We start from the raw sequence: 21501 nt of genomic DNA on the forward strand, positions 1-21501 counted from the left end.
TGCAGTCATGCTGAGCTACTACTTTGGATATTAAGTGTGTGTGTGTGTGAGTGATGGTGGTGATATTAATGCCCATGAGATTAGAATTATGAAGCTAACATTTTTAGTACAAGGATGGGAGAATGCCTCAAATCAAGGGCAATTCTTAGTATTGTGGGCATGTGGTATGGAAGGAGTAGAAACTGCCTTAGATAGCAGCAAGGATTGTTGGCAGTGAGTCTTGCCCTTAGCCTAACCAGACGGCTAAACATAAATATCTCCACTGTTAGAAGAGTGAAGGACATTTGTACTTGGATAACCAAGACTGTTTTTCATATAAAGTCAGAGAGGAGGAAAGTTCCTTTCTCTCATGTGCACTGAACCCAGCTGATCATTTGTTTCCCCTTAAAGGGTAAATAAGAGTTAAACTAAGTATGATATTAAATGTGTCTGTATTGAAGGTGGGTATTTTAAAATTGCAAATAGCAGCTGGTGGGTAGGAGGGACTGTCACAGCAATTGTGATGGGGGAAATTTAAACCTTTCCTTCCTTGGAAAGCTTCTGGAAAATACTTTGGTTGGGGGAAAGAGGGGGAGAATTGCTTTTAAAGGGTCATGTTTTACTACCTTCCTTAAAGTTTCATTTAATGGTTGGTTCTTCGTTCTTGCTGAGCTTAGGCTACAATACCAGTAGGGGAACAATTTGTCTTTGTCCTCGTAGACCTGGTTATCCCTGCAGTTCCCACAATTCCTGAATTCCATTGACCAGATAGGCAGGGACTTCTGGTTCTAATCATTTGGAGGTCTCCAGATGGGCAAGTCTGGCCTATACATTATAATATGAGTAACTAGATAAATGGCAGCTTGTAGATCTGAGGAAGTTCCCTCTGAGGACAATTCTGAGACTCCTGTCAATGGCATTTATAGAAGTCACAGATAATCTCAATATTAATAGAAGAGTAAGAGGATGCTTGGTGGAAACTGAATGTCAAACTGGCAAGTTTAACTTAGAAGATGAAGGAGAAGAAGAAGGGGGAGGGGGAGGGGCAGCATAATATTAATATTATGTAATATTAACCCTCTGAGGGGAATCAACTTAATCTAGTTTATCATCACAGTGCCTCTGCAGGTAGCAGCACTTGGCCAATTTCTGCTCAGGATCTAAACAGGATCAAGCCTATTTATGACTAGGATAGGAGACCACCAGGGAACCATAAGCAAAATTGATCCATAGGCAAGACTGGGAAGGCCCCCTTCCCCCCAAAACCCCAACTCTGTGGGAAAAGGCAGTGGAAAACCATTGTTTCTAGAAAAAATACATGGTTAGGTCTGGGAATTCAGCAGGAACTAAGCCTGACTCAAGGTTGTCTATTTTCACGGCAGTCATAGAAATTGTAACTGGGTAGTGAATCATGCTGCAGTTCAAGATTAGATCCAGCCACCTGCCCCAAGTAGGATGTCCACTAGCATAGAGCTCAAAACTGGAAATCTACCTCCAAAACACAGTGCCTCTGCTTTCCCAAAAAGAACAGATGCTCAGCCCATGGCAAGATGATCCTTTGGGGGATTTGCTAAAATCATCCCATATTATTATTATTTTCAGCTCTGTGTTTTCCTGCTAACAGATGCATACTGAAAGTGACTCAGCTACTGTAATGAAGTTCAGCATCTCTGTGTGGCAAGCACACCAACTCTATGGAAATCAGTTTTAATTATATATTGTGTTTAGCTACTTCTTCAGTCAACAAAGTATAAATATTTTGAATAAATAAACATGGATTCTTTGGTAAACAAAATAGTGAAGGGGAAGGAGAGAAAAAGGAGCTTTTCATCAGAAATGCAGGCAATAGCCTTTGCTCTTCTCACCTTCAACTTGCTAGTTAAGAGGAATTAGCTTTCCCACATGCAATCCCATTTTTTTTCAACTGAGAAACAATACTTTTCTCTTATTCTTTTTCTCCTGGTGTACCTTTTACAAAATATATAGGATCTTATGTGCAATATCAGAGCAAGCATTTATTGAGGCCCCACAAAATAAACCAGGAGCATAGTACATCAGTTTTCAGCTACTTTATTAGAGCATTTTTCACCCACCCACCCACCCACCCACGCATGCATGCATGCATGCATGCATACAATATACATAGCAAAAAAAGAAGGGGCAAGAAAGAGGTCCCCCCCAAATATATATTTGTAACAGCCTGGAGCTTTAGGTAAATAATTTAGCATTTAATAGATAGAATTGATCAGTTTTATGGTATAGTAAAGACAACATATATTTTTAGTGATAACCTTAAAAAAAGTCTTAATTCAGTTGCTGAAAAAGATGTTAAGAGCCATTTCTTTATATTTCTTTTCATGTTTTCTGTTATTTTTCTTTTTTCTATCACCTTTTTTCTTTGCCTCTTTTTTCCTTTTTCTTTTTTTCCTCTTTCATATTTACTATATCTTTTTCTTTGAATGTACTTCTTATTTATGTAAAACCTTGTAATAAAAACTATTTAAAAAAGAAAAGAAAAGCAGCAGGAAATACAATAAAAATCAAAGCTCATAACAGTTACAGCATTAAACATACAGTTTTTAAAATAAGAAGACTTAGATTGCATGAATTCTTGTAAAAAAATCTTGTAAACAAGAACAATCCCACTAGGTACACCTATCTGGGAAAGGTTTTCCATAACTTGGGTGCCACTACAAAAAAGGCCCTTTCCCTGCCATTAGCTGTGCATGCTGGCTGGGGAATTCTGAGAGTCGAAATCCACACATCTTGAAGTTGCCAAGTTTGTGAAACTCTGGTTTAGGGAATATCATTCTAAAGCAACTTTCTTATATTACCAAAGTCCTGACTTGCAGCTCTTGTGGAGTCCTTGGTACTCTCTGAGCTTGGTTGTTTGCTTGCAGACGTTTCATTACCCAACTAGATAACATCATCAGTGTGAGTGAGTGTGGGGTTTGCTCCTGGTTTATACACAGTAGCTTGCCCTGCCAGTGTTGGTGGGGTGTGGTTTTCTCCTTGGTAGTTCCTTGAGCAGGGTATTGTTTTCTCTTTGATTGTTTGTCTGCTTGATTGGCTGTAGCTCTTGATCCTCTAGGAAAGGTTCCCTAACTGTTTGGGGCTGGTGGGCACATTTGGAATTTTGGAAAACACTGTCAGCACTGTCACAAAATGGCTGTAGGGCAGAGTTTGGCCTTTTCAAAATGGCAGCAGAACTGTACCTGCCATTCCTTCTAGCTCACCATCTTGCAATATACTGCCTTTTATCTCTGCTTATCTTTGTCCTTTTTGCAGGCAAGTAGATACAAATTTGAAACAAGCAGCCATGCCTAATATTTATTTTCTAAAAAGGCAATGGAGCAAATCTGAGCCCCATACACATTCTTGAAAGTGAAATTAAGTAGAAGTCTTTATTTATTTATTTGTTTGTTTGTTTATTTTATTTTTCAAATTTCTATCATTGTCCATCTCTCCAGAAAAGGGGACTCTGGGCGGTTTACAATAAGATCAAAATTAAAACATATAAATTATAATATAAATAGATCAATAAAAAGGTAAAATAGATATAAAATATAAAATCCAAGCGGTGCAGATCTTATTTATTGGGGAGAGATCTAAGAAACTAGCCACCCCCAAGATGAACTGGTGCCCGTCCCACCCCAAGCGAGGCGGCAGAACCAGGTTTTCAAGTTCTTCCGGAAGGCCGGGAGCGAAGGGGCCTGCCTCACCTCTGGGGGCAGAATGTTCAGAGGGCGGGTAATTAATGGAAATGTTCATATAAACAATAAACATATTAGTGAATGTTTTAAAAATGCACAAGTCGGGAGGCAGGAGAACTGAAGAAGTTGCTGGTGAGCATGTTGGTACCTCTAAGCACCATGTTGGGAATTTCAGTTCTGACAACACTTGTAGTATAAAATGTGACTGGACAGAGCAGGAAAGTTTATTATTAACACATATAGGCAGGGGTTTTTTTTCCCAAGGGAATTGGCAGGACAACATTTTCTACAGCACATAATAAATAACCCAGACCACATGGGTAAATAGCATGCCAGGTATGTCTTCTTAGTATAAATTTATAACTTGTTCAAGCTCCCATTGATTTGGCCAACACAAGTAGGAACTTTTTCAGGTTTAAGCAAGTCAGTGTGCATATATACTGATGGGAAGTCTGCAAATCTAAAGCTAGATTTGCAGACTTCCCATCAGTATATATGCATATTGACTTGCTTAAACCTGAAAAAGTTCCTACTTGTGTTGGCCAGGAACACTAAAAACTGCCCTGGACAGCTGCACATTTAGTACAATATTGTAGGGCCATATGATTGTTCTTTTGACATTCTGGCTTTATTTGAATAATTCATTGTCCCAGGAGCACTTTGGTTCATGAATCAGCTGTTCTTGGAAATGCTGTTTGCCCTCCAGCTGCAAGTTATCCCAAATGCCAAAACCCAATTCTTTCCCTTGCTGGCATTATCAGACCTACTGGAGTCAGAGGTGCATAAGGTGCTTATCCAGTTTATTTATTTGTTAGATGTATATCCTGCCTTTCCTCCAAGAACTCAACACAACAAGTCCTGCCTCCAATTTCCTCCTACAACATCAACACTGAGATTGGGCTAAGACAGAAGACCAGCCCAATATCACTCAGTAACCATAGCTAAAGGTGACATGAACCCGGGTCTCCTCATTCTTGACCAACACAATTTTATAGAAATACTGCATCCAAGCAATGCTAGGCAGTGTCAAGTTTTTATCTTGTGTTCTTTAACAGTGAACATTCTCTTCCTTTCTACATAAGCACTTGCATCATCCTTAAAATATTCAGATAACTGCAGCTTGATGGACACGTTGGGCTTAATAGCAAAATCAGAGGCTGTCTTTGACTGCTTCACTCACGTAGTTATAGCTTGAGTTCTGTCCTGAATGTTTTAAATGGTTACTATCTGCTGCTTGCCCAGTTTTCTATAGTACATTCTCTTTATTTCATCTACAGCCCTTTCTTTTATGGCTTTTTAGCTGACACCAGATTAAAGCCAATATCTCCATTTTCTCGCTCTTATTTGTGGACTTTTTCCCTTTGGGAGGCTGGCTTGGGGGTGCAAAATCCTGACTCTCCTCTGTGTGGCAAATACTCATCTAAAAGCCTGATCAAGCTCCTTTTTTTCCTTTTTCCTCTTTGCTTCTGACATCACATTTCATCACAGAAGGCAAGAGGTTAGCTGGCAATTCAGCATAAAGAATGTAAGGACAGAGATTTTTTTTTTTTTTAGGAAAGCAAGCTCCTGTTTCAATATTTTTACCTAGCTTTTCTTTGCCCTTTAAAGAACCCTAAAATTCTCCTTCTCTCAAAATACAATTTCATATCCTGTCATTTCAGGTAACTGGATTTGTTCCATCCTCTCTGGCCTTGAAAATCTCTGCTGCCTCAAAAGCAACTTGCTGGCATTTGGAATATACATTTCATAGAATTCCTATACTCCAGAAGATGTTAGGTGGAGCTTCTTGAAATTCACCCCTCTATTGCGTGACCCCCTGAGGAATGATGGTTATAATTAATATCTGATTAATTGAAGCACTTGGAGACTTAGTCATATGGCCTTTATGTGTTCTCTCTAGGCTAGCTTTGTCTCAAGATGACTACCGGTTGTTGTGATGCAAAGAAGAAATTAGCAGTTCTTGATGCAACGGGCATCTGTCTTTACAAGAGACTCTTTTCTCCTCCCCTTTCCCGATTTCACTGTTACATTTTGCCCTGTCTCCGTTTTGCCACTTCCTTCCCATATCTCTTTGGAAAGGTCAGACCACTCCTTTCCCCCCAGCTGTGCCTGTGTAACTGGGTGCTGCTCTCTGTGTGCGTCACTTGCTGTGATGTCCCTAGCTTGCACCTAACGATGAAGCATTTCTTCCAAATGTGCCTGTTGGCTTGGCAGAGTTCTTGCTTTTTGGAAACAAATCAAACAACTTTGGCTGCTGAGCTTAGAAATTCTGACATGCTGGAGGAGGCACAGATTTTGATAACTGAAATATTATAAAAACAATGACTTGGCTGAAGCTCAGTCAATTAAATACTGTTTCCTTGTTTTGTTGTGTTGTGTTTCTTTTCTTAGCTGATTGATGCATATTCTACCTGCTTCTGCATTTGTGTATATTATCTGCAGTGCTGCATACATGTCATGAGTATGGATGCTGAGCAGGAGAAGGCCCCTATCCAGGGGGGAAAGCGCGCGTGTAGTCTAGAGACTTTGAGCTGTCATTCAGAGAAATCCAGAACAGACCCACCTTGAGTTTTGGGGTTTATCTGTCTGGGTTTTCCCACACTTCTTCAGTTTGGTAGGATTTTCTGTCTACAATAGCAGTAAATAAAACACTAGAGACTTTCTCCTCATCTCGGCGTGATCTTTGCTTGGTCAGGACAATACAGGTAGTCCTCACTTAACAACCATTCATTCAGCAACCATTCGAAATTATAACGGTGCTAAAAAAACAGACTTAAGACCTGTGCCTGAAATTACAACCATTGCAGCACCCCCACAGTCACATGATCAAAATTCAGGCACTCGGCTGCCCATCCACACTTAAAACTGCAGGGGTGCTTCAACTCCCCCCCGCCGCCCATCTCCCCGCATCTCTGCACCCTGCAACATGGTTCTGGGGCTGCAAGAAGCTCCTGAGCTGTAGTACAGCACAAACTGCAACTGCCCCAGCCCAGCTGCCCCAAGCCGCCCCAGGAAGCTCCAGCCCCCAGGCCATGTCTTTCACGCAGCTGCCTTCTCTCCCAGTTCTCCGCACCGACCTTTCACCTTTTATGCGGCCAAAGGGGCAGGGATGGGGGGGAGATAGGCGGGTGGGGGGAGTTGGAGGCAGTCACTGTCATGAGTGCCGTTGAGCTAAAGTCATCAGCGCAATGGCACACATGACAATGACAAGGAAATAGGTGAAGGGGTACAAGTTAAGTAGCCATCAACCCACAACGACTAACGGCCAACAAACAATAGCTAAACGGATCACGGAGCCACCCAAGCCATCAGCGGCAATACAACGGGGATCGCCCAGCTGAAAGCAATCAGCAGAGGAATGGAAACCTGATGATAGGCGATCCCGGAAGCCCTCACCCACCGGCAGGGCAACGCATGGGACAAAGGGGGGTGACGTGACCGTGAGCGAGGGGGCGCTGACCGGCGCGGGGTATTTAAACCCCGCACCGGCGCGCTCCTGTCACTCTCAGCTTTTTTCTACCAACGCTGTACCTGCCCTGCAATAAACCAGAGCCTGATTCGCAAACCAGTGTCTGAATGTTATTCAGAGGTAGGCAGCGCATGACATAAAGCTGAGAGTCATAAACTCAGCCTCGCCGAGCCCCACCGGACGACAACGAGCCGCGGGAGGAGTAGACGGCGAGAAGACCAGCAAGATGAGGCCGGAACGGCGCGGGCAAGGAGGGCGAGCCGCGCGGCAAGAGATAGAGGAGGACCGACCAAGGCCAGAGGCACCGCGGACTCCCGGAGCCATGGACGCCCACCCCACCCGACCCGAGCCTCAGCTCCAACCCCAAGGGGAGATGGCGACGGAGGCAACCCGACCGCGGGAGGGAGCAGCACGACTTCCGAAACCAGCGGAGGACCCCGCGCTCCACATCGCACCCCAGCAACGGGCGTGGAGCGACAGCCCCACGGCGCTCAACACGGAGGAGGACGACGGAGACACCCATCAGATGGCGGAGGAAGCGGACCCGCGGCAGAGGGACGATGAACCCCGCCGGCAACCCACCCCCGAGGACGCGCCAACGGAACCGGCCCCAGCGGCGGCGCGGGCTGTGGACGAGGAGGCACGAGCTGAACTCGCGGCCATGCGGGCTCAACTGACGGAACTCCGGACCATGCTCCAGGCGCTTATGCCCCCCGCGCCACCCAACGACGTCCCCGCACAAGCCCACACCCCGAGCGAAGCACCGAACCCACACGGGCCAGCGGAGGGCCAGCAGACGGCACAGGCGGCCGACACCACACCCCGGGAAGCGAGAGGCGGGGCCGCACAAAATGCCCGGGCCCCAAAGGACTTCCCCATCTTCTTCGATGGGACCCCCACAAAACTCTCGTTTTTCGTGACCAACGCTAGGGAGTTCATGGGGAGGCACGGACACTCCTATGACTCTGAGGCCGACAAGATCGCCGCCGTGGCGATCAAACTCCAAGACAGGGCGGCGGACTGGTACGTCCAACTGTACGAGTCCAGCTCCCCCGCCCTCGCCACCTTCCCTGCTTTCATCAAAGAGATGAAAAACTATTTCGAAGACCCCCTAGCCAAAGTACGGGCGAAAAGTGCACTCCAAAGACTTAAACAGGGCACACGCACGGTCCCTGACTACGCCCTGGAGTTCAAAGCCCTCGCGGGGAAGGTCAGCGACTGGTCCGAGACCACCCTGCTGGAAATCTTCAAAAGGGGGCTCAACCGCGACGTTCTCCAATGGGCCCTCTACCGCGACGACCCAGAAACGTTACACGGGTGGATCCACCTCGCGGGGAAAGCCGAACACGCGCACCGCACCTTCCTCATGACAACCACGGAAGACACAAACTATGCCGGGAAAAAGGTACCCGCACCACACGGGGGGATGGCCGGCCCCATATACCCAAAAAAGAAGTTCAACCGGGAGCCCTGCGGGAGGTGTGGCAAATTAGGGCACAAGACGGCGGATTGCTTCGCCAACCGACCGCCGACCAGCGCGCCCAAGCCCACCCCGAAAATTAGCCCCAAACCACCCAACCCGGGGCCGCCTCCTCACCGCCGAATGACCGTGGCCACAGCGACACCGGAAGAGGGCTGGGACGCTTACTGGGGGGAAGAGGACAATACCGACCCCGACCAGCCGGCGGGAAATGCTCCCCGCCTGCTCTGAGACGCGTGGCGAGGCAGGCGGTGGGACAGCAACGCGGACCACCTCAACGAAACGACAAAAGCTCCGTAATATTGGCAGCAATTCAACTCTCTGCCGGCAACGGAGCCACCACGGCCGCGGCACTAGTGGACTCGGGGTGCTCAAAAAACCTCATCCACCCCGACCTAGTCGCCAAACTCGACCTCCGCTGCTTCCCCCTCCCCACGCTGCTGGCATTCCACCAGCTGGACGGCTCTACAGCGGGAGGGAAACCAGCCACGCTACAAACCGAGCCGGTCACCCTGCAAATGGGCACTCACACCGAGCGCACATTGTTCGTAGTCACGCACATCGGACGGCCCATTGCAGTCCTGGGGATGCCATGGCTTGCGACAAACAACCCGCGGATCAACTGGGCGACCCGCACCTTCACATTCGGTGACGGCGAGTATCGAGCACCAGTTCCAGCTGGCAAAAGCAACCCCACGGTAGGACGAGCGGAGGCGACCACACAAGACAACGCCGCTACCACAGCAGACCTACCAGAACAATACGCCGACTTCTCCGAGGTCTTCGGAGAGGCAGAGGCTGACCAACTACCCCCCCACCGCAAGACGGATTGCCGGATCGACCTACTGCCCGACGTCCCCTTACCTCGACCAAAGATCTATTCGATGACCCCGAAGGAGATGGCAACCCTCCGGGAGTTCATTGATAAAAACCTAGACAGGGGATTCATAGAGCCAGCATGCTCACCGGTCGGAGCCCCCGTCTTATTCCGGGAGAAGAAAGACGGGACCCTACGGCTCTGCACCGACTACCGGGGCCTAAACGCGGCTTCCCTGTCCAACAAATACCCCTTACCCCTGGTGAAGGACATGCTCGCCCACCTGTCCCCGGGCAAAGTCTTTTCCAAATTGGACCTTCGCGAGGCGTACTATCGCATCCGAATCAGGGAGGGGGACGAATGGAAGACGGCGTTTAACTGCCCCCTAGGTGCTTTCCAGTACAAGGTACTGCCCTTCGGACTCGCGGGGGCCCCTGGGGTGTTCATGCAGCTCATCAATGAGGTACTGCATGAACATCTGTTTAAAGGGGTCCTGGTCTACATCGACGACGTCCTTATTTACACAAAAACGCACGAGGAACATGTAACCCTAGTCAGGCAAGTCCTCGACAAGCTCAGAAGGGCGCAGCTCTATGCAAAGCCTACAAAGTGCGAGTTTCACAAAGAGCGCCTAGACTATCTGGGGTATCGAATCTCCGGGGACGGCATCAAAATGGACCCCGCAAAAGTCGAAGCGGTGCTAAACTGGGAGCGGCCCCGCAACAGACGGCAACTACAGAGCTTCCTGGGATTCGCGAATTTCTACAGGTCATTCGCCCGGGGGTTCGCTGAGATAGCCCTCCCCTTAACGGACCTCCTCAAAACCAAAGGGGTGGGGGACACCCGACGCGCCAAGAACCCAGGCACAGTGCTGAATTGGACTCCCGCGTGCCAGACCGCATTCGACAAGCTGAAAGCGCTGTTCACTACGGAGCCAATCCTCACGCACCCGGACCCAGAACGGCCGTTCGTGGTCCAAGCCGACGCCTCAGACTTCTCCCTGGGAGCCATCCTGCTACAGAAAGACCCCACGGGACTCCTGAAACCATGCGCCTACCTGTCAAGGAAGTTCTCCGAGACAGAGAGGCGATGGCACGTCTGGGAGAAAGAAGCCTTCGCGGTGAAATCGGCACTAGAGACATGGCGACACCTACTCGAGGGAGCCACCCAACCATTCGAGGTCTGGACGGACCACCGGAACCTCGAGGCCCTACGAACGCCTAGACGCCTTAGCCCAAAACAGGTCCGATGGGCCCAATTCTTCAGCCGCTTTGATTTCCAGCTGAAGTTCATGCCGGGCAAGAAGAACTTCCTGGCCGACGCCCTCTCCCGACTGCCCCAAGACGAAGAGCCCGCCCCAGACACCATTGGGACGGTCCTATCCGCCTCGCAACTGGGGATGGCCGTGACCACCCGAAGCGGCGCACGGAGGCAGCTTGACTCTACGGCGCAGCCGACGGCGGGACAACCGGCGACGGAAAGAAGCCAACCGCAACTACCAGGGGGAATGCGCACGGACCTCGCCGCCGCCCTCAAAACCGACCCCTGGTTCCTGGCAAACCCCGACAAGGTAACGATGGCGCAAGACCTGGCATGGGGGGAAGGCAGAATCTACGTCCCGGACTCGCAACGCCAGGCGATCTTACATAGGTCACACGACGCCAAGCAAGCGGGACACTTTGGGTTCCTCAAGACCCTACACCTAACACGGCGTCAATTCTGGTGGCCCGCGCTCAGGCGAGACGTAAAAACCTACGTGGCGTCCTGCCCAACGTGCGCTAGGGCCAAACGGGCACCAGGCAAACCCGCGGGGCTATTGCAACGGGTGGCAGAACCCTCCCGCCCATGGGAGGAAATCTCTATGGATTTTATAGTGGACCTCCCACCCAGCCAGAAGAAAACGGCCATTTGGGTGGTGAAGGACTACTTCTCAAAGCAGGCCCACTTCATCCCCTGCACGTCGGTCCCATCCTCACAACAGCTAGCCAAACTCTTCCTCATCCACGTGTACAGGCTACACGGATGTCCCGCACGTGTGGTGACCGACAGGGGCACACAGTTCACCTCCAAATTCTGGCGGGCCTTCCTGAAGCTGACGGGGACCCAACAGGCCCTATCTACGGCTTGGCACCCTCAGACGGACGGAGCCACTGAGGTTCTTAATGCCACCTTAGAGCAATTTATATGATCATATACTAACTACCACCAAGACGACTGGGCTGAACTGCTCCCGTTCGCCGAAGTCGCATACAACAACGCCGTCCACACGAGCACGGGGAAAACTCCGTTCGAAGTAGTCTCGGGGCGCGACTTCATCCCCATACCGGAGCTACCTCAACCCCCGGAACCCCAGGTGGACGCTAGCGACTGGGGACGGAAGATCGCGGAAGCATGGCCAGTAATCACGGCGGCGCTGAAGGAGGCACAGGCTGCCTACAAAGAGCAGGCCGACAAGCACCGGCGCCAACAACCGACGTTCCAGGCGGGGGATATGGCCTATCTATCCACCAAGTTCCTAAAGTCAACCCAACCCTCGAAAAAACTGGGGCCTAAGTACATCGGGCCGTTCCGAGTCACGCAAATAGTGAACCCGGTAGCAATACGCCTGGACCTGCCACACAACCTCCGGAGACTCCACCCGGTGTTCCACACCAGCCTCCTAAAACCGGCAACCACCTCCCGATGGCACCCAAGCACGCCACAGCCCGCACCGCTAATGATCGACGGGCAACATCACTTCGAGATAAGGGACATTCTCGACTCCCGCAAGCAACGAGGAACTCTACACTATCTGGTCAGGTGGAAACACTTCCCCCACCCGGAATGGGTGGCGGCGCACAACGTTAACGCGCCTGACCTGACCAGAGCATTTCACCGGGCATACCCCGACAAACCGCAACCAAGGTCAGCAAAACCAAACCCCCCCCCGCAGGCCCCCCCCGCCTCCCGTGCCCCAAGGGAAAGGGCCCCCCCCAAGCCCGCGACTTGGGTGGACCTTCCCCCCCCCGGGACTCACTCCCCCCGCCCCGGGCCCACGGGGTGGTGACAAACGATCGCCAGCACCCTCCCCCCGCCCCCCGGCCGCGGGGGAGTGGCAAGCAAGTCAACAGGGCAACCTGGGGGCAACGCCCAGGAGACACAACAAAGGCGACGCACTCTAAATAAGAAAAGAAGGGCCCTACCTGGAGCTGAGAAGCACCCGACCAGCCACGCCTCTCGCCTCGCCGAACTGAGCCAAACAAACAGGGTGTGGCTGGAGCATGCGCACGCCAGGTCAGGACCCGAGCATGCGCACCATGGACACACCCTGGGAAGGCACGTGGTAGAGGGAGGAGCAAAGGGAGGGGCGACAACTACTCCGGCGGGAACTTTGAAAAAAAAAAAAAAAAAAAAAGTGGCGTTTTGACAGCTCCACGGGGAAAACCCAGAAAACCGGGGGAGAACACTATTCGAAAAGGGGGCAGTATGTCATGAGTGCCGTTGAGCTAAAGTCATCAGCGCAATGGCACACATGACAATGACAAGGAAATAGGTGAAGGGGTACAAGTTAAGTAGCCATCAACCCACAACGACTAACGGCCAACAAACAATAGCTAAACGGATCACGGAGCCACCCAAGCCATCAGCGGCAATACAACGGGGATCGCCCAGCTGAAAGCAATCAGCAGAGGAATGGAAACCTGATGATAGGCGATCCCGGAAGCCCTCACCCACCGGCAGGGCAACGCATGGGACAAAGGGGGGTGACGTGACCGTGAGCGAGGGGGCGCTGACCGGCGCGGGGTATTTAAACCCCGCACCGGCGCGCTCCTGTCACTCTCAGCTTTTTTCTACCAACGCTGTACCTGCCCTGCAATAAACCAGAGCCTGATTCGCAAACCAGTGTCTGAATGTTATTCAGAGGTAGGCAGCGCATGACAGTCACTTGCCTAACTGAGGGTTTGGGGCTGGGAAGGACCAAGCCCGGAATGGCTTGGATTGGGGTGGGTGCTTGGCTAATGACCAGTAAAATTCACTTAATGATAGCAAGGGGGATTTTGTTGTGGTTAAACAATGCAGTCACATGACATCTCACTTTACGACCGCATCACCTAGCGATGGAAATTCCAGTCCCAATTACCATCATTAAGTGGGGACTAAAGGGTCAGACATGACTCGGTGCTTGCACAGGGGACCTTTCACCTTCACCTGTAACTATAAACACCAGCACTAATAAAGCCAGCTTTAATAACTAAATCTTGACCATCACATGTAAAGTATAGAAGAACCATGCCATTAAAGGAAAAGATTTTTGGTGGGGAGGGGGAGAAAGTTGGCACATCTGCCATGCTCCCTCTTTGCTCTCTTCTGTTGTTGTTGTTTCTTTTCACCTGCCAAGACTAAAACCTTTGTCCTGAAGCAGGACCAGGCAAGCTGTGGCACGCAACCCAGTTTCTGAACTGTCTGCAAGTTACCAGACCTCTTGTCAATCTGAAAGACGCCTCTCCCCAGCCAGCGTGGCCATTGCTCAGCGTGCTAGAAGTTGAAGTCAGCACATCTGGAAGTTGCTCACTCTGGGGACTAAGAGATGAACGAATGGTTTCCCACCTCTTAAGATTGGAAGGAGGCAATTGATGAAGCTTGTCAAGAAGCATAAAACAAATGTTACGTATTATTTAAAAGTGTCTAGACTAGCCTTCATCCCAGGATCAGTTTGGGGTGTGGTACAAATACTGTTTCTTTTCAAGTCTTCTTGCTAGTTGTTGTAACGCTACTAGACTTGCCACACTCATTTGGTTCCCTTTCCCTTTGCAGTTTGGCAGGACTGAAGTCATCGACAACACCTTGAACCCAGACTTTGTGCGCAAGTTCATCCTTGATTACTTTTTTGAAGAGAAGCAGAATTTGCGTTTTGATCTGTGAGTGACATACTTCCTGGTCTTCTAGAAACTGAGCATGTGAAGGGAATATCAGTGTGTACCCATAATAATTCTCAATCTGATTCTATCCTGTATCTTATGAGATGCTGTGGTGAAGGATATGCAAGTGCTTTGCCCTAACAGGGGCTTGCACTGAAAAAAGCAGCATGTGCATTGAGGTTCAGAGGGGTTCTCTTTATTCTGAGCACCAAGGGCAGCAATAGTTCTATGTAGATTAAAGCCGAAGTTTTCGATTTTCAGTAGGTTCCACATTTTGGGAATAAAATACATTGCAGTCACATTTTTTATCTTTATTTTTTTCCCAACCTCATATTAATACCTTTATAAAAATTAAACTCATACAATTCCAGTATAGGATAGACCCAAAATGTAGGTGTCTAAGTCTCTTCCAGTGTACTCTGCTTGCATCGTGCAGATGCTGAAATGCAACGCTTGCTATACATCCTTTGGGGTGTCTGGTAGACATGGGAAATATTCTGTTGTTTTATTAATCTCATTTAGAAATCATGCCATACTAATTTAACAATTAATAAAATACTAGCTCATTGATTTATCAAGACAGGATATTCCAACTCCTTACTCTAAATTATCTGCAAATTACCCATATCTATCTTAATACATATTTTCAGTTGTAAATAAACGTTAACTATAGGTTTAGCAACTTTGAGAACTTTTTCTCATGATATCAATACTTTAGGAGCTTCAGAAACAACTAATGCATCAGGCCCAAATATACCTGCAAAAGATATTTTAATTGAATAAATTGCCATTGAACAGTCTTTTGCAAAACATAAAGTGGTTTTGAAGAAATGATTAACAGTAACCTGGTCCAAAATATTTTTGCCTTTTTTTGGCAATGACTTCCAAAATAATTATTTGCCAGCAATCTTCAGGGTTGGATTGTCCCATAACATCAGCTTCTCATGAGAGTTGGATCAAATTTGAATTTCCTTCCCAATATACACATCTTGAAATTTTAATGTGAGAAACCCAACTAAAACAGAAATCAAAACTTGCCAAGATATTAAAAGGCAAGTTAGTAGCTTTCTAATTGTTCCCATAATGGGTTTTGAGAGAAATCTGTTGAATTCCAAAAGCAATAGAGGTCACAATATATGCCCAGTGGTATAATTGAAAATTTACAAGTTAAAACCCCCATGTTTAGAAAAAAGTAATTCTAATATAGAAAATCTAGGAGTCTGACAACCCCATAAAAATTTCTCAATATTTATCAATCTTTTTAACATACTTTACAGATATCGACATACGATTCCCTCTAATATTATACATCAACTTTGGACTGACTTTTGATTTTGACATTAATTCTTCCCCATAGACTCCTGGAGATTTTTAACCATTTGTTTATATCAGTATTAATTTGAGATAAACAACTGGAACTATTAATCTACTTCAACAAAGAAATCTAGGAATAATTATTCCAAGATATTGAAATGAATTCATGCAAAACATGAAACCTTATTTTTCCAAATATCCACTGAAGCCTTAGAACTAGTAGGAAGTATATTAAATCTCTCCTAATTAATGGAATAATTTGAAAATGATTACCAAAGTATTGTACTATAGACTGTATCCATAGATATTGGTTAAGAACATTGGTAGTTATCAATAAAGGATAGAGTATCATCAGCATGTAATAATAATTTATATTTGTCAGCCCTTCAGGGTCAGAAAGGTAAAGAAACAGAGGCAGCAGGGATTCCAGGAATGCTCTTTATGGTTGTAGGGTAGCATAACAGAATCTTGAAAACCTGTCAGAGATTCTTTCTACCACATCTTATACCAAGCAAAATCAAGACAGGATTCTTTTGAATTTCTTTCTCACACTTTCCTCTTTCTTGGGACTAAGTGTTTGTTTTTTTTTCTCCTCCCTTAAGTGTTTGTTACTTCCTTCCCCTTTCCCTAGGCAGATCTTTCTTTTACAATGTTCCATTCCCACTAACCTGACACCTGAAATATTCTTATATTGTTTATATAGAGGCTAATAGTTCCAACATCAAGTTAAATAAAAGAGGAGAAGTAAACACCTTGATGAATTCCTCATAGCATCCTAATAGGTGAAGAAATAATTCCAGCTGTGATAACCCTTGTAATGGGTTAGAGAACCACACTTTAATCCAATTAAAAAAAAATTGAAAGGAAAACCAAATATAGCCAAAACATGTTCCACAAATTTAATCTGCACCATATCAAACATTTTCTTGGCATCCAGAGAGACAAGTGTCACCAAATCCAATGTATTTAATTGTGTATCAATTATATCCACCAATTAGCTAATATTGCCTGTTGCTTGACATCCTTTAATGAAACCAGATTGGTCCAGATGAGGTCTCAGAGGTAGTATAGTTTACAGTCTACAGGCCAAAGTTGCTGTCAATATGATAGCATGCACTTTTAACATAGAAAGTATCTTGTACATTCTATAGTATTGAACCTAGCTTCAAAAGTATAGTTATAAATGGAAGGGGAAAAAACTGTATGAAAAAAAAGCATTCTTGTAATCCAGCAACATAGGAGGAAAAACAATCAATAAATACCATATACCTAAGCTCTCAAACTGGCTGTTCCAAATGATGCCTTCCTTGCTTGTGCAAACATGCCTTGGCATTGTAAAAGTCTTAGTAAATAAATGTGAACTATTGCTGAAAGAAATTTGCTCTACAAACTGTTCTCCTTGTGTCCTTGAAATGAACATCCTCCAAATATCTATCCTTCATTTTATCATCCAGTGATATTTTATTTGAGTGTCTGATACTAGATGATACTAATAGTTATCATGTAATAATATTTAAAATTTGACCATCATTATCTGCAGTCATATTTCTATAAAGTGTATTTCTCAATATTCTCTTTTCTACCTTAGTGATACCATAAGAGCTCTGAGTCTCCAGGGAAATGCCCAGTTGTATCTACTTCATATAGAACAATCTTGGCTGTATTACTCTGTATCAGCAAAGAAGGATTCATCCCAGAACATATCTAATGCTCAGTTTCCAGATGAGAATAAGTTTCCAAAACTCAGGGTCCTCCAGAGGATAATTGGAAGTCCACAGGCATACTACATTTGCTAAATGACTCACGTATAATAGTTTTTATAATAAATAGCATTTGATAATTGAAAAGTAATAGAATTACACGAAAGGTAATAAGTGTCTATGTCATTTGTTGTTACTGTGCAGTGGTAGCTCAGAATTTGCCAACATCAGTCAGGAGATATATTTATTTTAGTATTCAACTTTTTAGTTTAACTTTTCAAATTTTAAGTATGCATTTAGCTTTTGATTTTAAAACATTCAGGAAAAAACATTTATTTGAAAATATTTGTTTCAGCTCTAGGGTGAAGGATTAGGCGTAGCGTATTTAAATAAACAATCAGAGACCAAATATTCCAAATTTCCTCCCCATTAAATATTATTAGTAAAATGAAGCTTCCTTTATGTGTATATTACAATCCTTTTCATATTCCATCAGCTGTGCTCTTGTTTCCGTTTCTCTGATTTGCCATTTTTCCATAATCTACTTCTTCCAGATGCATTAGATGTCAGCTGCCATAATAACCAGGTAAAATTATCTTTTGGATGAGGATATGGGAGCTGAAGTCTACAAATGCTTGGAGAAGACGGTTTTAAGTAATGGACAGGGGAAAGGATTCAGCTTTAGCATCGAAAAGCTAGTTTCAGGAACCCATTCAGAAGAAGTCAAAATCTTGCTCTCCAGCCCTGAGTCTGTTTCCTTCTTCATAGATACTGTACAGGGTCCCTGTTGTATAGCTTTTGCAGAAGAGAAGTACCAAGATCCTACATGACTGAAATGCAGTGTGTGATCTCTGCTTCTTCTTTCCTGCAGTTATGATGTAGATTCCAAGAGTCCTGACCTGTCCAAACACGTAAGCTAAGTACACATTCTATTCTTCATTTATAAGGATCTTGAGATACTTATTCTTTGATCTAATTTCTGTTGCCTATATTTCATTACATCATATTCATACGACGCAGTAAGCCAGAATTGTAAAGAACTGATTGATCACCCACATGATAGATGCTAGTACAGGCTCTCAGTTGCTTCCACTTAGCTATACCTTCAAGTGAGAGTGCCTAAATAAGCCTGGATCACTCCATCTGTGTTTTGTTTAGAGTTGCTTGCAAATCAAGATTTCTGATTTGTTCTTCTCTTACAAATCAGACTCTAAAACTATGGTTTTCCCTTAGCTTCTGTTCTGTTTTTCTAGAAAGAAATAAACCAGAGCCCTTGGTTCACATGTAACATGGACTGAGTCATCCAGGTTTTATTAGCCACTCCCATTAATAGGAGGAGCCAAGTGTGATTATGTATCAGGTATGAGCATGATACTTATTCTTAATAAGTTAAACTTCTTTACAGTTTTAGTTTACCGTGTGAAACTTCCTGATACTGGGTTAATCTATTTATCTATTATGCATTGGATTATAATACCAATGATGATCCAATATAGTAGGCTATGAATACTGGCAGAGATGTTTCCTATCAAGTGCTGCCAGACTGGACTTAACTGAAGACGCTAAACTAAGCTCCTAAGGAGTTAGGAATCTTTCAAGTCCAGGCATCATCACATAAAGTTGCAAAATGGTGCAGATGCCCCAAAATATATATAAAATAGATAAAATGGCTGAAATATTGCAAGATTGACAAATCTTGAAAAGATTTTGCCAATCTCACCTAGAGATCTCCCTCAAGAATGCTAAAATCTTGGCCATCTTGCATCAAAATGAAATAACCTTTTCAGATTTCAGACTTCTTGCTTGAAAACTTACAAGAACATATGTAAGAATGGCAAACAAAATAGATTAATTTTTAAGAATTATTTTAATAAACTCTTTTTAAAATGTTGTATTTCATTGTGGGGTACCACAGATTCCGTATAGATGTACTGCAGGCACCTTGATGCTTATGGGGACCCCATTGGTGATTGATGCCCAAGGGACTGAATCTGGGTCTTTCTGGATGCAGTCTGTGTGTTGTAACCCATTGAGTAAAGATACCCATTGAGTAAAGTTGTAAAATATTGCTAAAAACAGTATTTTCTTCCTGCCAGTTGTGTGCATACTTTGGTTCATTCTATTGCTTTATCCTGAATTATAATGTTTTACATTTCAAGTAAGTAAGGAAATGCAAGGAAATGATACAGTGAATCAGTTTTTATTTTTGTTAACTAGTTAGATGAAGCTTACATGAGTAAGTCTGCTAGGAATTCATTGCAAGGTGTAGGCTCAAGTGACAACTTTATGGGGTGACAGTGTAAATTATCTACAAATAAACAGGCATGATTTGAGAAAACAGATATAGTCAGGTTATGCTGGAGAAAAAGTACCAGCCCATTTTTTTCTATCTTCCTTTTTACTAACATTACTGGCAGATTTAATTTATGAGAATATGACAGCCAAAATGGTCTCAACTATGCTGCGTTCTGGATCTACAGAGCAGGAACAAGGATGCCAGAGGCTGAAATACTTATGTATACATGGACAGACACTGACTAGGCACAGACCCTGGTATATGATGTTCTTGCTCTGTGGAATCATCTTGACACTACTATCTTTCTACCAGTCTGCTTCCTTTTAACCCAGCACGTGGGTGTTCTTTACTGTTAAAGCAATGTACTCTCACCAGATTAATAAATTACTAGTCTCTTAGTCCCAAACTTCTGCTCTAAGAGCTGTAGAAAGGAGCTACTGTGCGTGAGTTGATTGAAGGACTGATCTTCTTCATAAAATAACCAGAGCAGAAGTTGTTTTTAATAATGTCTTCCCTTCAGTCTCTAGGAAGCTTTAGAAAGGGGGGAATCCAGCTAAGAGGGGCTTGAGAAGTTTCATAATACTCACATCAGTTTCCTTCATCAGGATTTCCTTGGTCAAACGTTCTGCACCCTGGGGGAGATTGTTGGATCACCAGGAAGTCGCTTGGAGAAGCCTTTGATGTGAGTGTCTAGCAATGTCATCTGTGATGTCATTAGTGTGGCTTCCAGCTTCTGTTCTTCTTCTGCAGTGGGTTCATTCTATCCCACCTAGAGAAGTATACAGTTTACAGTGAAATTTTTAGATGAATCCTATTAAAGGGAGTCTTCATTTCCAAGAGATAGACTAAAGACTAATTTAACTTTCAGTAAAACTAGCAGCCAGATGTTAGCTTATTTCCCCTTGTTATTATATCCATGTCAGCTTTCCCCAACCTGATGCTCTCCCTAGATGAGCATGGGACTGCATTAATACCTGATGCATGAGGAAAACCAAAAATATCATGACCGTGTGCCATAAATTCTCAAGTTTGTGGAAGGCGGTGTGTAATATTTTGTTCTAAACCTAAACACACTGAAAATAAAGCCACCAAAACCACTTATCCATATTTCTTACAAACATGGTTAAAAATAGTAAATACAAAAGTCTATTTTTATCTCTAGTGAATTTGGATTCACATATATGAACCTCAGAGAAGATCTACCTCTTTGAATCTTTTCTCCTATTTCTCATATATAAATTTGCATACTTTATCACTTTTTAAGCTCCCTCTCGGACCCATTAATATTCATCTTAAGGGCATCTGCCTTTTGCTGAATTTACCATCTGCATTAGCTGGTTTTAGAACTAGCTTTTTTAGCTACTGTTTCTTCATATTTGTGGGGAAATATGATTGTTTTTTTTTTAATACAACACTCCAGTTTTGCAAAATTATTTTTAGTGCTGATTCTGTGGATCAAATGGATTTGCAGCTAATTCAAGCTTCACAATTTTTGCAGGTTTTAACCTGCACTCCATCTCCTTCTGTAGCCACCTTCAGGCAGAACATTAACAGGACGCTTTAGGCTTGTGATCTAGGAAAGGAAAGGAAAGGAGGCATGAAATCTCTGGCTGTGTGGTTTATAACAAATGGCTCTTTGCCATTCATCCAAATATGTTGAACTGTGGTTTATAGGAAACATAGTTTCTTAACCTAGTAGAGTATCTTTAAATTTGAGGCAAAAGCAGATGGGAAGCAGTTTTCTGAAGGAAAACTGAGTAAAGGAAGGTCATTTCTCCTGCTGCATGTGATCTGGATTGCGGACCACATCTTAAGATGCGGGCAGTATTCTGAAA

At 45.1% G+C, this 21501-nt stretch overlaps 1 protein-coding gene across 1 annotated transcript in view; it reads left to right on the top strand.

Moving 5' to 3' along the window:
* Positions 1 to 21501, top strand: part of CPNE5 (copine 5) — a 147771-nt gene that overhangs the window by 39919 nt on the left and 86351 nt on the right. Inside the window, exons 4-6 of the mRNA XM_063297694.1 lie at positions 14253 to 14356; positions 18242 to 18281; positions 20272 to 20348. Of these exons, the coding sequence (XP_063153764.1) occupies positions 14253 to 14356; positions 18242 to 18281; positions 20272 to 20348 (221 nt within the window). The remainder of the gene's footprint in view (positions 1 to 14252; positions 14357 to 18241; positions 18282 to 20271; positions 20349 to 21501) is intronic.

The sequence above is a fragment of the Candoia aspera genome, chromosome 3 (assembly GCF_035149785.1).
Source record: "Candoia aspera isolate rCanAsp1 chromosome 3, rCanAsp1.hap2, whole genome shotgun sequence".
NCBI classification, from domain to species: Eukaryota; Metazoa; Chordata; class Lepidosauria; order Squamata; family Boidae; genus Candoia; species Candoia aspera.